The 14,249-nt window shown below is 43.5% G+C and overlaps 1 protein-coding gene across 8 annotated transcripts in view; it reads left to right on the forward strand.

Annotated features, from left to right (window-relative positions):
- celsr1a (cadherin EGF LAG seven-pass G-type receptor 1a) overlaps positions 1–14,249 on the forward strand; it is a 96,563-nt gene that overhangs the window by 38,107 nt on the left and 44,207 nt on the right. For all 8 annotated transcript variants that reach the window (XM_030440396.1, XM_030440398.1, XM_030440401.1 and 5 more), the window contains exons 2-6: positions 1,732–2,087; positions 2,188–2,476; positions 6,909–7,131; positions 9,454–9,569; positions 11,859–11,947. In XM_030440396.1, coding sequence (XP_030296256.1) covers positions 1,732–2,087; positions 2,188–2,476; positions 6,909–7,131; positions 9,454–9,569; positions 11,859–11,947 — 1,073 coding nt within the window. The remainder of the gene's footprint in view (positions 1–1,731; positions 2,088–2,187; positions 2,477–6,908; positions 7,132–9,453; positions 9,570–11,858; positions 11,948–14,249) is intronic.

A 14,249-nucleotide genomic window follows, 5' to 3' on the forward strand; every position in this document is an offset into this window, starting at 1 on the left:
TGCCAGAAGTAGCTATGAGACCAGACCCAACCCTCCCCGGGGGCAGAAATCCTAGACTGATCCAATTACTCCCAGTCGGGGCTTGAACCACATCGAATCCACTCCGACTGGCAACCACTTAATTCAATCTTGCGGCAAAAGTGTTACAAAAGTAAACAAGTCAAGCTGTTAAGCTGCAGCGTAGAGAGGGTAGATGAGATAGGACAGGGTCCAACAAGTACGTGTACCACTAGTGCTGGGTTATACCGGCGACGCTAGGTGCTATTAAACTCTGTTTTAGAGCGGAGGGTGTGGTTAGCGGCTATCGCCTGCACTGAGATTACTTTCCCATGATACGTTAGCAAGAATAAATCTGTTTTATTCTTATGATGGACCACAATACAACAGCTAACCTCTGTCATGTGCTTCAAAAACAATGCAGCTCATTTGTTTCCATGTCTTTAACATGAATCTGGTGATGATGCTAACGTTTTGCCAGCAACATGCATCTTTAGAGTCAATCCTTTTGTTTGAATCATTCACCAGTACGACATTTGCATCAAATAAATATATTTAAGAACCTTTTGCAGGTTTTTATTTTCATCCAAATTAGCCAGAGACTTTAAGAGGTCTTTCAGAGCCAGAGTTTACAACCAACTCATTAAGCCAACGCTAAGTAGCCAGCTAAAAACAGCCAATAGAGTTTTCCTGCAACAGAATGAAAGGCCTGCTTTAAGACTCGTCAGCTGCTGAGGATGCTAACCTTTTGCCTGGTACATGCAGCTGTAGTCACTTTTCTTTGTATCGTTAATTAGTACTAAATTAGCATGATAGCTTGTATTAAGCCATCAAGTAAATATTTTCATACTAGTCTGTCAGAAACATTCAAATAGTCATCCAAAGCCAGGGTTTTCAACTAACTCATGAAACTAATGCTAACTAGCTAGCTACGGCTAAGACTGTCTCATAGAACATAAAATGGCCGCTTTTGCACTGAGTCACAGTTTGATTGGTGAATCTGCTTCTTTGATTTAACTTTTTCAACTTTGCTGTTTTCATTCAAAAAAATTAAAATGCAAAAAAAAAAGTTAGTAATATACATTTGATGAAAAACAAAACAAATACATTTAATTGATAGACTGAGCGACAGAGAAGGCGATGTGAGCTGAGGAGACAGAGGCAGTTATCTAGAGACATACAGTCGGAGCAGTTTGGCAGTAAATCAAGTGTCTGTCACATAGCTTTAAGTCTCAGTGTAACATGATATCAGCTGGGAAATATGTGGGAGAAATATATACGCACACCATTACAGGAAATAAATCATCTCTGTCTTATTGTGGTGCAGGTCACAATCGTTACTATGTTTTTGGTCTTTAGTTTGAAATGAAACCAGATCCCGAACTGTTTGACACTTTCTTGCTTCCTCGTAAACTTTGAAAAACACCTTTGGCCTTCAGTGGTGTGTTGTCGTTGGCTTATGTGACCCTCCTCTACCTTGTTGATAAGCGCTGTATTACGGCAAGCGCTCACCTTGCTGTAACCTGGCCTCGTGTCGTAGAGTACACAACCTGGTTTGTGTTGTTTGATCTTTGTCAGAGTTTTAGCCAGCCTTTTGAATTTATCAGACGGGTTATCTAAAGCTGTGTGTCAAGTTTGATTGCCCCCCCTCCTCCACACAACTTTTCAATCTTTTCTTTCAAATCTCTTGTATCCAAGTGTTTAACAGTCAAATATCTGCTCTCCTCCTTCCAGATGGCGTCCATCGCGTCATGGCCATCTGCACGCTACGTGTCACCATCATCACCGACGACATGTTGACCAACAGCATCACGGTGCGTCTGGAGAACATGTCCCAGGAGCGCTTCCTTTCTCCCCTGCTCAGCCTCTTCCTGGAGGGCGTGGCGGCGGTGCTCTCCACCAAGCGGGAGGCGGTGTTCGTGTTCAACATCCAAAACGACACTGACGTGCAGGGCTCGATCCTCAACGTGACCTTTTCGGCGATGCAGCCCGGAGGCATCCCGGGGAAAGGGGCGTTCTTTCCTTCTGAGGAGCTGCAGGAGCAGATCTACCTCAACAGGACTCTGCTCAGGCTGATATCCTCTCAGGAGGTAACATATGAAGACAAAAACCTGAACTATCACTTTAAGGCTTGAAGGTTTAATCATTAACAAATCCATTAATGTGACTGACACTTCTTCTTCTCTCCAGGTGTTGCCGTTTGATGACAACATCTGTCTGCGGGAGCCCTGTGAGAACTACATGAAGTGCGTGTCTGTGCTGAAGTTCGACAGCTCCCCTCCCTTCATCGCCTCGGACACGGTTCTGTTCCGGCCCATCCACCCCATCAACGGGCTGCGCTGCCGCTGTCCAGTCGGTTTCACCGGCGACTACTGCGAGACAGAGATCGATCTCTGCTACTCCGGGCCCTGCAAGAACAACGGGCAGTGCCGTAGCCGAGAAGGAGGGTACATCTGCGAGTGCCTGGATGACTTTACGGGTGAGCTGTCTGCATTCATTATTTTGAAAGTATTTTTGGCTGTTGTTAAAGAAATATCTGACTGTGCCTAAACTAAACTATATTGTGCATCATATGTGATAATAATCTGTGTATTTAAGTAACCACCAAAGATGTATTTCTCCAAATAAAAACGACAGAAGTCTTTTATAAATACGAGCAGGGGCTCATATTCTTTCTGACAAAGGCTTTAATGACTCGTACAAAACTGCAAAACCGCATTGACAGGATTTTAAAAGCTCTCATTGCCTATTGTTGTAGCTTGAGGTCGACCCCAGTTCATGTAGCGAAGACATGCAGCAGGTATAGCCACCTGCACACACACACACACACACAGTAGATTTATTGCTGTATAGAGGTGTACAGAATGCTGACTGTACTGGTTTAGCCAGATTTGTCTCAAATATCACTCAACCCATTCAGAGAAACAACATTGGCTTAAGGAATAGTTTTGCTTTAAAACATAATCTTAATATTGTGAAATACAGTATGAGCACCATTTGAAGGCTGTACAATGCAAAGGGGTGGCTCTTGCTCTCTAATTTAACCAGTCATGGGAACTTAGCCCACGATAATCCAGATCGTTTCCGTGCTACCTGAGAGTAGTAGCACCCACGCTTTGTTTCAGCTACTAGCATAGCAGGAAGACACGTTTATGCACGAGCAGGCAGGCGGGTTTGAGATTGCCCATTCCTGCCGATTGCCCTGATTGACATTAGGTGATGGTAATATGTAAAACAGAAAAAAAAATTAGCCGTGTGCTAGCAAAAAGGAAATAAGAAGGAGCCTACTAGCTTGCAAGGGGTTTCAAGTTTATAGGAGAAATATGTAAGAATTGCTATCAAATTCACAATCAAAACAAAATAGGGGGCAGCATTTCACCAGAAATTCAGCTAAAGGCTGCTGACTGTAGCTACTGTTAGCTAGTTAGCTCAGTTAGCCGTGCAGCTCACAGTACAGACTGGGGGCTAGGAGCACAAGGGGAAAGCTGGTGTTTACGCTGCTAGCACAGGAGCTTTGGATCTAAAGGCACCAGGGCTAGCTGGTTAGCATATGCTAACCCCAGTAGATATCTCTACAACACAGTAAATTAATGAAATACATTCAACATTTGGTCAGACAGAAACAATAAACGTGACTATACAATTAACAGGTAATGAAAGTAGTGTGGGACCATGGGAGTAGTGTTCAATATCGCCTACCATTGCTGCCATTTTAAAGTTTCATTCATTTCCATTATGTTTAGTTTTTGTTCACTGACTTCCTCGCTCACTCTGACTCTCTCCCAGGAGTGGAAATGAAAGACAAGCAAATGAACCACACCTTTACCTTGAATTTGAGTTTGAACATTGTTAGAAACATTAAGTACACAACTCAACAAAAATATGTAGCAACAGTTTTGGTCATTTTTAGACATTTTAATGACAAATAACCCTGAAATTCACCTGGAAGCTGGCGTTTACAATCACTCCGCGCATCATTCACATGGTAGATGAGCTATGGAAAGCCCGGGAAGCTTTCATCATTCCCATTGAAATCACTTTCCGAAATATTTCCCGTTGTCAGTGATCTTCCTCCCATACTTCCCCCTTGTACATCTGATACCTGACTGTCTCTCCCTAATAGAGCATAGAGGGCCTCTGACAGCCGTCATCCCTCCTTTCCCTCCGTCTCACCCCGACACTCTACCTCTCCTCCCCTTCTCTTCCTCTATCTTATCTGATGTAATTATCTGATTATACCCGACTTTGTCACTCACTGGCCCCGTCTCGCCTTCGCCTCCGACTCCCCTTGTCCATCTTCTCCACTCACCCATCATATTTCTCCTTACCTACATCTCAGTGTCCCACCTTTGAAGGTCACAGTTCAACTCAAGATAGTCAGGGCCCATCAGGAGCCATTATGGGGCTGATGACAGGGGCCCCGCTCTGTCCTCCTTCGGTTTCCTACATTACAGGGAAACAGATCCTTATTATTCGCCCTCGGAAAAAGGGATTACGCTGAGGAGAGAAGGGCCATTAGCTGGTTCCAGGCTGCGGGTGTTGGGGGTCTGTGTGTGTCCTGGGTGGACAGATCTTGTCTGGACGTTGGGTTGACACACAACACTGCATGGGACACAAGAAGCAGCTATCACAAATAATATTACAGTCAATAAGAAGCCTGCTGGTATATTAGCGGAGGAATTTTCATGAGCCGAGCCAGGAGACTGTACTCAACCCGCTGATTTTGGACAAAGCTAGAGCCACATGGTCATTTAGGAGGAATTTCCCATGATGAGACCAACCACAGTAAGTAACTCAATTAGATGATATGGTATAATAGATCTGATATCAAGATGCAGCCTTCATGTTATTCAGTGGAGTTCAAACAGCAGCTTCCAAGAGCCACAGCCAGTCCAAGGTCTCCCTGTTTGCCTGGTTAGCTTGGTTGGTCTCCTAGAGGGTTGGACCGTGCCGAAACCAACTCAATAGAAAGCCAGGCAAATCAAAATCTAGGCTGGTTTAAAGCCAAGATGGTGGGTCCTGGTCCCTCACTAGATAATGGATTTACTCACTTCAATTAAGGCTCCTGGTCTGTCTCTGGATGGATCCGTCTGGTATTTTCTTCAGTCCCATTGGTAACTGGCCCATGCACAGTTGACAAGACGATTCCTTATGTCAACTGGACACCTCCATTCCAACGACATCCATGAATTCAGGACATCAAACATCCAGGATTACACAAAAACTAGGGAACAAATTTTCCATGAACCTCTCTTTCTTTAATATTTCAAGATAAAGCTTTTTTTAATTATTATTATTTCTCAGGCAATCACGCATGGATTATGATGGAAAAGAAGTCAGGCTGACTTAGGTGGCTGGTATCTATGAGTGACTACATTTTGATGCTGATGGTAAATAAAATCTGGATCCCATGGATTTAAATGTGTGACTTGGACTAGGCTTGATTCATAAGAAGGGGTATGTTGGTTCTTGGCAGATGTGTGCACTTTACTGAGCACCTCCATGTGACCCCCTGGACGACGCATCCCAGAGGAAAATTTTACTGCTCAAAGCTTGCTCCTTTATGGCTATGGAGCCGTAAAGGAGCTCAATGAGAGTTCTCATTTCAGTGTCGTTGTAGTCTTTTTTGGTCTCAAACATTTCTCATTTGTTTCTCCTAAAATTCCTTAGGAGCAATAGGTGAGAGTTGAGACTTTACTGCTTAAACCTTGCTCCTTTCCAGCACTGGGGAGACATTCTGAAACTTCATTGAGAGCTTGATGAGATCTCCTTTGAAACTTACAGGGAGCCCAAAATGAGATTTTCTGCACCTGTTTCTCAGGAGAAACAATTGAGAAACAGGAGAATTCAGCCACAGCCTCACTTTGGTCTCACACAGATCTCATAGTTGTCTAGGAGAAATGAATGAGACACTACTGAGATCTCTCTTCCAATTTTCATTTCCTCTGGGATGATACATAAGAAACACGGTGGTCAAAACCATCAGTTTAAGAAAAGAACAAGACCTTAAAGGTACCCTTTGTGATCCAATATTTAGTATCAGTCCCCTCTTAGTTTTTTTTTTATCTGTATCCATTTTTGATTATAATTTGAAAGTTCCCTAAAGTCATTCCGGTAAACTTTGGACATAATTACATGAGGGCAATTCAGACTTGCAATCTGAAGCCACTGTAGGAATGTTGTGTATTTCTTCGAGAGCGAATGTTTTCTGTAACTCCACAAATCCAAGTTAGAGTGACATTAAGCAGGATTTATCTGGTCAGCCATTATCTGATGTTTATGTGGTTCAAGAGTATCAGCAAGAGTTCAGCTACAGATATGACTTAAAGGAGGAAGTGTCTTTCTTTCTTTCTTTCTTTTTTTTTCTTTTCCCACTTTCCATTAACATTCTCTCTTTCCATGCTCCTTGCTTATCTTTATCTCCTCTGTCTCTCTTCTCTCCATATATGGCGACATTGCTGGATAAGCTTGTAGCTAAGTCTCGTGCTTCCCAGAAAAGGCTCATAAACAGGGTTTTGTCCTTATTGCTAATGTTGAGATGGAAATAGGCTTTTCTTGAACTGGTGTTTTATCAGGAGCCTCAACAACATAAAGTCAACTCGGTTGAACGTGCGCTTGATCTCGAATCAAAGGCGTCTTGTTAAAACAACTGGATTCCAAGCGGATGACACAGCCAATATCTCAGTCAACGGTGGACAGCATGCTTCACAGGAGAAATAAAATGATAACAAACTGATGAGGTGATGGGATGACAGGTAATTTATCATTTATGTTGTGTTGCCCTGCTACTGCAATACACACCTCGTGTCTACAGACAACACAGTGTTGACTGTAGTACACGGTACAGGGTTTCACGACATGTCAGCATTCAAATATTTTTGTTTGACCGAAGTCTTCTCCTCTCCTTGTAGGCGAGCACTGTGAGCTGAATGCATCATCAGGCCGGTGTATACCTGGTGTGTGCAAAAACGGCGGCAAGTGCGTCAACCGGCTCGCGGGTGGCTTCATGTGCCAGTGTCCGCCAGGGGAGTACGAGAAGCCCTACTGTGAGATGACCACCCGCAGCTTCCCCGGACAGTCCTTCATCACCTTCAGAGGCCTGAGGCAGAGGTTCCACTTCACCATCTCCTTCACGTGAGTACTCTCCTTCCTTCCTGCTGTCCTTCCTTCCTCCCTTCCTTCCTTGCTTTGTGCCTTCTTTCACACAAAGTGCCACCCAAATTCTTCCAAATAACTGAGTGGAGGAAATTTGGTTCGAGATAAAGACAACTGGCCTTTTATTGAGTCTCGCTTCTCTTGCTGTTTGCGTCAGTTCTCTTACTTCACATATTTTCAATCTATGTCCATCCAAGTAATTTGAAACAGCTGGTTCTTCATTTCAGTCGGAGGTAGACAAAAGCGGGCTTCTAACTTGCTCTACTTTATCGCCGGCAACCATCAGTTTTTGAGGCTGTAACTATCACTGGAAGATTTCATTAGCTAATGCAAGCTAAATAGGCTATCTCCAGCTGTCTGTAAATCTTTCTTGTACATTATTGGGGTTAAAAGACTGAGACTAAAGCTAACAGGTCCCAGGCAACAAGTTAGCATATTCACCAAAAGACATGGCCTATTGCAGTGTTAAGCTAGTTGGTGACTGCTCTCTAGGTTCAACCCAGTGTGTAAATATTACACATTAGAAGTATAAATGTACTCATCTAGTCACTGTAGTTAATAATCTGCTTATTGGAATTAACACCAGGTTACTGCTGCAGGTAGAAAGCTTGTAAGCCAGACATGCTAAAGATTGCAGCTAACATTAGATTCGGACAACATATCAGTTAATTCATACCTTAGACATTTTGGGGTAATTTGCTTCCTTTCTCACTAACAGCAGTTTTCAAGACTGTAACCATTGTTAGTAGATTGTACTGGCTAATGGTAGCTGACTAAGCTAACGCTAACAGTTTCTAGCTAACATTTAAATGTTTCTGGCACTTGATATTTTTCTGAAAGCTTGAGGCTAACGCTAACACATGCTTTGTGTAAATACTACACATTAGAGTAGTCACTGTAGGTGACAGCGTGCTTGTTGGAATCAACTCTCGGTTACAACTGCAGGTGCTGAAGCTAATTAGCTGGACATGCTAACAATCGCAGCCACCGATACAAAAGATGAACATACAGTGTAATCCATTACTGACACTTTTACTTTGTTTTTATAAAGAATAACAAAAAATACATTGCTCCCCAACTTTTAAAGTTGCACTCAAATATTGAACTAGCTTGTGAGAATGTATTTCTTGCACAAAATATGTAGTTTTAACCATCAAATTAAAGTTTTACATTTCCATTAAAGAGTACTCTAAAAATGTATTGGGGTTATTCCCACTGGGGATTGCTGCTCCACCTTTTCGGCAACGGTGCGGGTGATATTTGTAGCAGTGTGTGCCATAAACGGTAATTTAGGGAGTGTGAGGAGCCGCACTAGCGAACACCACTGGAGTTTGGTGAGCTAAACTGTGTCAGCCGGGGCGTGCCGAGACATGTATACACTTTTCCCATTGTGTCTCAGCTCCCTCCTGTCAATACACACATGTACACACATACATTAAACAGAGGGCACACAGACACGCTTTACCTGAATGTGCGATTTTATGAGGCGCTCTTGTGAAACGTGCTGGAGGAAAATAGGCCCGGTTCAGCAAGTTTTCCACATAGTAAATATTATGTAGAGACATTTTTTTTTTAATTGCGTGTTTTGTTACCAGTAATAGGTAAGATAAGTTTGATAAAAAAAGAAAAAACGAGACACGGTGACGGTGAGAAAGCTTTGCAAGTGTGGTGAAAACAGGAAAGGCTGTGTGATGAGTTTCCCTTATCAGTGTTTGGCTACGGCCGCCCTGACTTCCTGCCCCGCTGGCCTCGCTGGCATCTGCCGGCTGACTTCTCTGCCCTCACCTTACACTCCAAACACACACACACACACATACGCAAAGAGCCACACAGTTGATCTCATGGAGCACATTCATTGGCAGGTGCTGGCTCACTTACCAGCCTTTCTCCCTCTATCATACACAGACACACACTCGTGCATCATCTAAAGGCGGGAGGGCCGTTTCCTTTCCGCGGCCCACCGGCTCTACACATCCTGCCTTTCCTTTCCAAGTGACTTTTCCTCAAGAGCTCCTCTGCCTTTCATCGTAAAGCTATCCGTGAGGCCTTCAAACCGCTCCGTCTCGGTCTGTTTGAGTTGGATGGGCGCTTAGAAAATGTGACGGGAAATACGAGCTAGAGCAGGAAAAGCAGTTGGCATCCACTCAGCCCTTTCTATGTGACAAGTCTGAATGTCATTTTCCATATACTTAATCTCAGTTTTGGTTGGATTTCATCAGTTAGTCGAGCTGTTCCTGCTTATATTTATTAAAGAATAAAGTAAATCTAATAGACGACCTAAAATCCCTTCTGTTTCTGCAGGTTTGCCAGCAGGGAGAGGAACGCTCTGCTCCTCTACAACGGCCGATTCAACGAAAAACACGACTTCATCGCCGTGGAGATCATCGACGAGCAGATTCAGCTCACCTTCTCCGGCGGTAAGGCCTTCAAACGCAATGTGTGTGTTTTTTTCAGCAGCCTGTGTGCCGTGAGCACTCGAAGTGATTGTCAGTATCGGCTCCATTAGAAGTACATTACCGCAGGTGTAAGTGCACTTTATCTGAACCGGCTTCCACAAAGAGCCTGCTGAATAACTCTTATCGACGGGCACTCTCTTTTTGACAAGGGTGCGTGTGTGTGTGTGTTCTTGTGCACGCATGTATCCAGAATGTTTGAACACGTTCATTTGTGTGTGTACAAGCATGCAGGCAATAGAGATGGGTGTGTTTTTACTGTTTTCAAAACAGCTGCGTCTTCGTGGAGGGAACCTGCCCGGCTGATTAATGATGGCACAGACACCAGAAAAAAAACACACATACTTAATACACAGAAGCACAAACACACACACACACACACACGCACACATTGACCACAAACCCTTGATCACTGTAAGACTCAAAACTTTACCTTTCCGCACAAGCAATGCATGTTTTCGAAGCGCGCACGCACACGTATATGCTCAAAAACCATGCATACTCGCACACAGTATCATCAACGTGCGCTCAAACACACCCACAGTCATTATTAAAACTGGTAACTGTTGGATTGCAGATCAAACACGTATTCTCTGTCGCGGTTACTGTTGTTCTAAGAGTTAGTCGACTTTCCCATGGTGCCGCGCGGGGAGGAATCCAGTCCAATGTGATTATGTTGGGTGAAGCCCGTTTGGGAGGCGAGCCAGGACCTTGTGCCCTACTTCAAATATGAAATATGGCTAAATGTTGTCTGCATGACTCATCAAATTAAATTATGACTCATGGTAACGAGAGAAGTGGGGGGGGGGGGGGGGGGGCGGGGGGTGGCTTTGGTTTCCTCGCATGGTTTTTTCTCTGACAACGCTTTGTGCTATCCTTGTACGCAGTCGTTTCGTAAATACGTGATTCCAATAGGATATACAGTCACTTCCTAACACAAACTTGGCTCCCTTTTTGTTTCTCACGTGTCACTGCCAGAAAAACTACAACATCACTTATTAACTCCCTCTCTCACACGCTCACACACAAAGATGCACACACACACACATTACATGTCAGTGTTGCTATAGTGTTTACTGATTTTCCAGAGTGGTGGATTCCTGCCCAGGCTGCTCCTGCCCTTGACAAACAGAGTAAACCCCCCGTAAACCTGGTGCCATTGTGCTCTACAATCTTCACACTGAGAGCCATTGATACTGCAGAGTAATACTGGCTTTCCCAACACTTGATTTATGATCATTGTGTGTGTGTGTTTAGCTGCGTGCATGGGTCTGTGTATGTCAAGTCAGGCCGCAGAGTTTGACTCTGATGCTAACCTATCAGTCTGCGGCACACGTTGACAGAAGCAGATATTTCTGTTTTCTTTCGTGAGAATATGGATGTCTTTAACGCCATGAGGCACAATAATACTCAAATAAATGAAAAGGTGAATTCATAAAAGAATAAAATGCACTTATTAGTTTGACTGCTGCCCTCTTACTCGGTCTCGTATGACCAGGAGCTAAGGTTAGCCACCGTTAGCAAGTGTCCAGACGTTATGACTCGTCTTTACTTGTGCTAGTTTTGCAACATATTAAAACACACCACAGTCAGCATTGCAATGGCGGTATCCTAAAAGTAAAATGAATAATTTCAAGGTGCCACAAAGTTTGCCTTTAATTTAAAACAATGGTCACTGGAATATGTTAAAAGATTATTTAACTTTGGAAAGACCATAAAGAAAATATAACTGTTAATTAAATACTGTCACAGGTTTAGCTGCTACTAGCTTACTCAGTCTAGTATGACCGGGAACTAATGTTAGCTAAAGTTAGCTCTCATTAGCCACCTTTAGATGAATTTTGAGTCAATTTGCTGTCTTTATGACTCTCTGTCTTTGCTAGTTTTGCGCATTAAAACATTTGCTAATGTAAGCTAACGTTAGCAAACTTCCATTAGATATTGAGTCAGTTTTGCTGACTTCATGACTAGTTTTTACCTGTGCTTGTTTTGCAACATATTATCAGCTAAACATTGCAGTGGTTGTATCCAGAAAAGTGAAATTATTGAATGCATTAAACACAAAAAAGAATACATATTCTCATTTGGAATTGATGAGCCAAGTCATCAAAAGACAGCTGTGCTCACTTATTTCCTCTCCTCTATCCTGCTCCCTTCCTCTCTTCATTCCTATCCATTTTCCTACCCCTGAATTGTCCGACCTCCAACTCACCGCACTCTTCCTTTTGCTTCCCTTCTTCCGTCTTCATCCAGGTGAGACAAAGACAACAGTGTCTCCCTACATCCCAGGAGGGGTCAGCGACGGCCAGTGGCACTCCGTCCAGCTCCATTACTACAACAAGGTAAGGAACTGAAGCGCCTAACCAGCAGCTGGGCCTTTCCTATCAGGTTCATTTTTCCCCTCTTGAAAACCACAGCTTTGTATTAAACATGAGATACTGACCCTTCTGAGTGTACTGGATAGTTAGCCAATGTTTGGAGTTGACACGTTCAGGAGTTATATTGTGGGAGTAAAGTGTGCAAAAATATGGCTTTCTTCGAGGCTACCAAGGCTTCCGACCTTGACGGCTGATTCTGGCAATTATCTAAACGGTGCGAGTTTGTTTAGTGACGTTAGCCTTTGACTCTGAATTATGGTGTAGCTTTCTTGCCGGCTTCAAGGGTCAAAAGTTCAGCAACTGTATTTTCCCACCAGATAGACGTGGTGTTCAAGGCTGGAATGTCTTTATATATAGAGCCTTCGGATACTTTCATAATGATGCAACCTAGATTTAATCACGATCACTGACAAAAGGATTTCTCCTCGTAGTTTGTCTCACTCAAGTTTTAAAAAAGTCATTTTCCTAGACGTTCCCACGATGGTCTTCTTGCTCCTTCACTCAGTCCAATCTCAGAAAAGAGACGGCAATCATTTCAGGGAGTAGCTCATGTATCTACTTCAGTTATATTATATCAGTTGGGCTTACACTGCAGTCAATTGCTGGTGTTAATTTCTAAAAAAACATCCGCAGCCTGCGGGCAGTGTTCTTATAACATTAAACCAGAAAGGAAATAAGATAACACAGGCCTTGTGAACACGTAGATCCCACCGTTTAGTGTCTTGTTGTTTCCTGTATCATGTGTCGGAACTCAAAATCACAAGTTTGAGAGCTGCGAAGGGATGTTCTCTTATATGGACGAAATTAAACCAATCTATTCAGTGGTTTTACTGGAACTGCTGATTGGACAATAATCCATCTCTTATCTGGTTTAAGAGAAAGGTTGTTACACATTTAAAGTTGCAGCAGTGATTCATTTTTCAGAAATGAAGCAGATCAATTGAAGCCTTGTGGACATGTTCATGCAACACATACTAGCCTTATTTCCTAACATTTATGAGACAACATGCTAACAGGTGTGCATGTGCTACGCTGTGTTCTGACAGAAGGCATCCGTCCCCGTTTTCTTGCACTCTTTTCGTCCCTATCTCTTCCCTTCATGTGGCCGACGCTGACAGCATCACCGGCCTGTCCCAAGACAATTGTGTTTTGCGACTTGTTTAAGACAGTAACATGCTCCTCGGCCCGATGCTAGCCCTACAGTGCTCACCGTCTCACATTTCACAGGTTGTTCGCCTCTTCAATGTGTATCGGTGTACTCGGCAGCCTTGACAGGGACGTATTCATCAAAGGTGATGAATAAGGCTACCATAATGTGAGCTGCAGGGTCATATCTATATCCATTGTTTAAGGTGTACTTTGGCTGTGTGCCTCTTCAGCAGCGCTGCCTGTATGATGCTATAGACAATACGTTATACCTTGTAGTGCTTTGTTAACATGCTTGTAAGGCTCCTAGCTGCTACAGGTATCATCTGCAGGGCACAGTCTGTTGGCACTGAGGACCTCTTTTTTTTTGTTTGTCCTTTGAGTTATCTAGTGTTTGTAGGGCTGTCTCCATGGAAACGAGAGATTCATTTCCACCTCGGACAGTTTACTTTTCTTCTTTTATCAGCTTTACTGATCCTATAGGCTTCCTCTTGGCTGCTGTAACGTGCAGATACAAGTAGCATGTGCACACACATATATCACACTAGCATGAATGCTAGTGTTATTAGCATGTAAAGCAGGGGATGCGTGCGTTCCACCAACGTCAGTCTTAATACAGACCAGTGATTTGCAAAGCAGGTGACACATTCCGTTGAATTATCCCGGGGCCGACTGCGGCGCTGACACAGGGTCATCTTTTCTTCATGCGCTGAATGATCAGAAGTCAGATTGACTGATGGTAATTTAATCCCGCATTAGTTGCTGGAGGGATTAGGAGAAATGTATACGGCAGAAAGCAGTAATGTTCTCACAATAGATTAGACGTGCTGACATGTGAATGCGAGGAGGTGAACGAAGGCACATGTCTGCCGTGCATGAAAGAGAGCTGGCTTTTTAGATTGTGCAGGTAGCGCTGCTCGCGTAGCCTGGAGAGACTAGAGAGAAGATCAGAGCCCAACACTGAAACTGTGATGTAATCCAGATTCATGTCACACACATGCTTGCACTCACACACATGATTAATGCTCCCTGTCTGTTATATGTTATCTTTCTGGGAGCCTTTCATTGGTTTCATGAATCTATAGATTGATAAGATGGCTGCCGATGATTGATGTATTTG

Source organism: Sparus aurata, chromosome 14 (assembly GCF_900880675.1).
Source record: "Sparus aurata chromosome 14, fSpaAur1.1, whole genome shotgun sequence".
NCBI classification, from domain to species: Eukaryota; Metazoa; Chordata; class Actinopteri; order Spariformes; family Sparidae; genus Sparus; species Sparus aurata.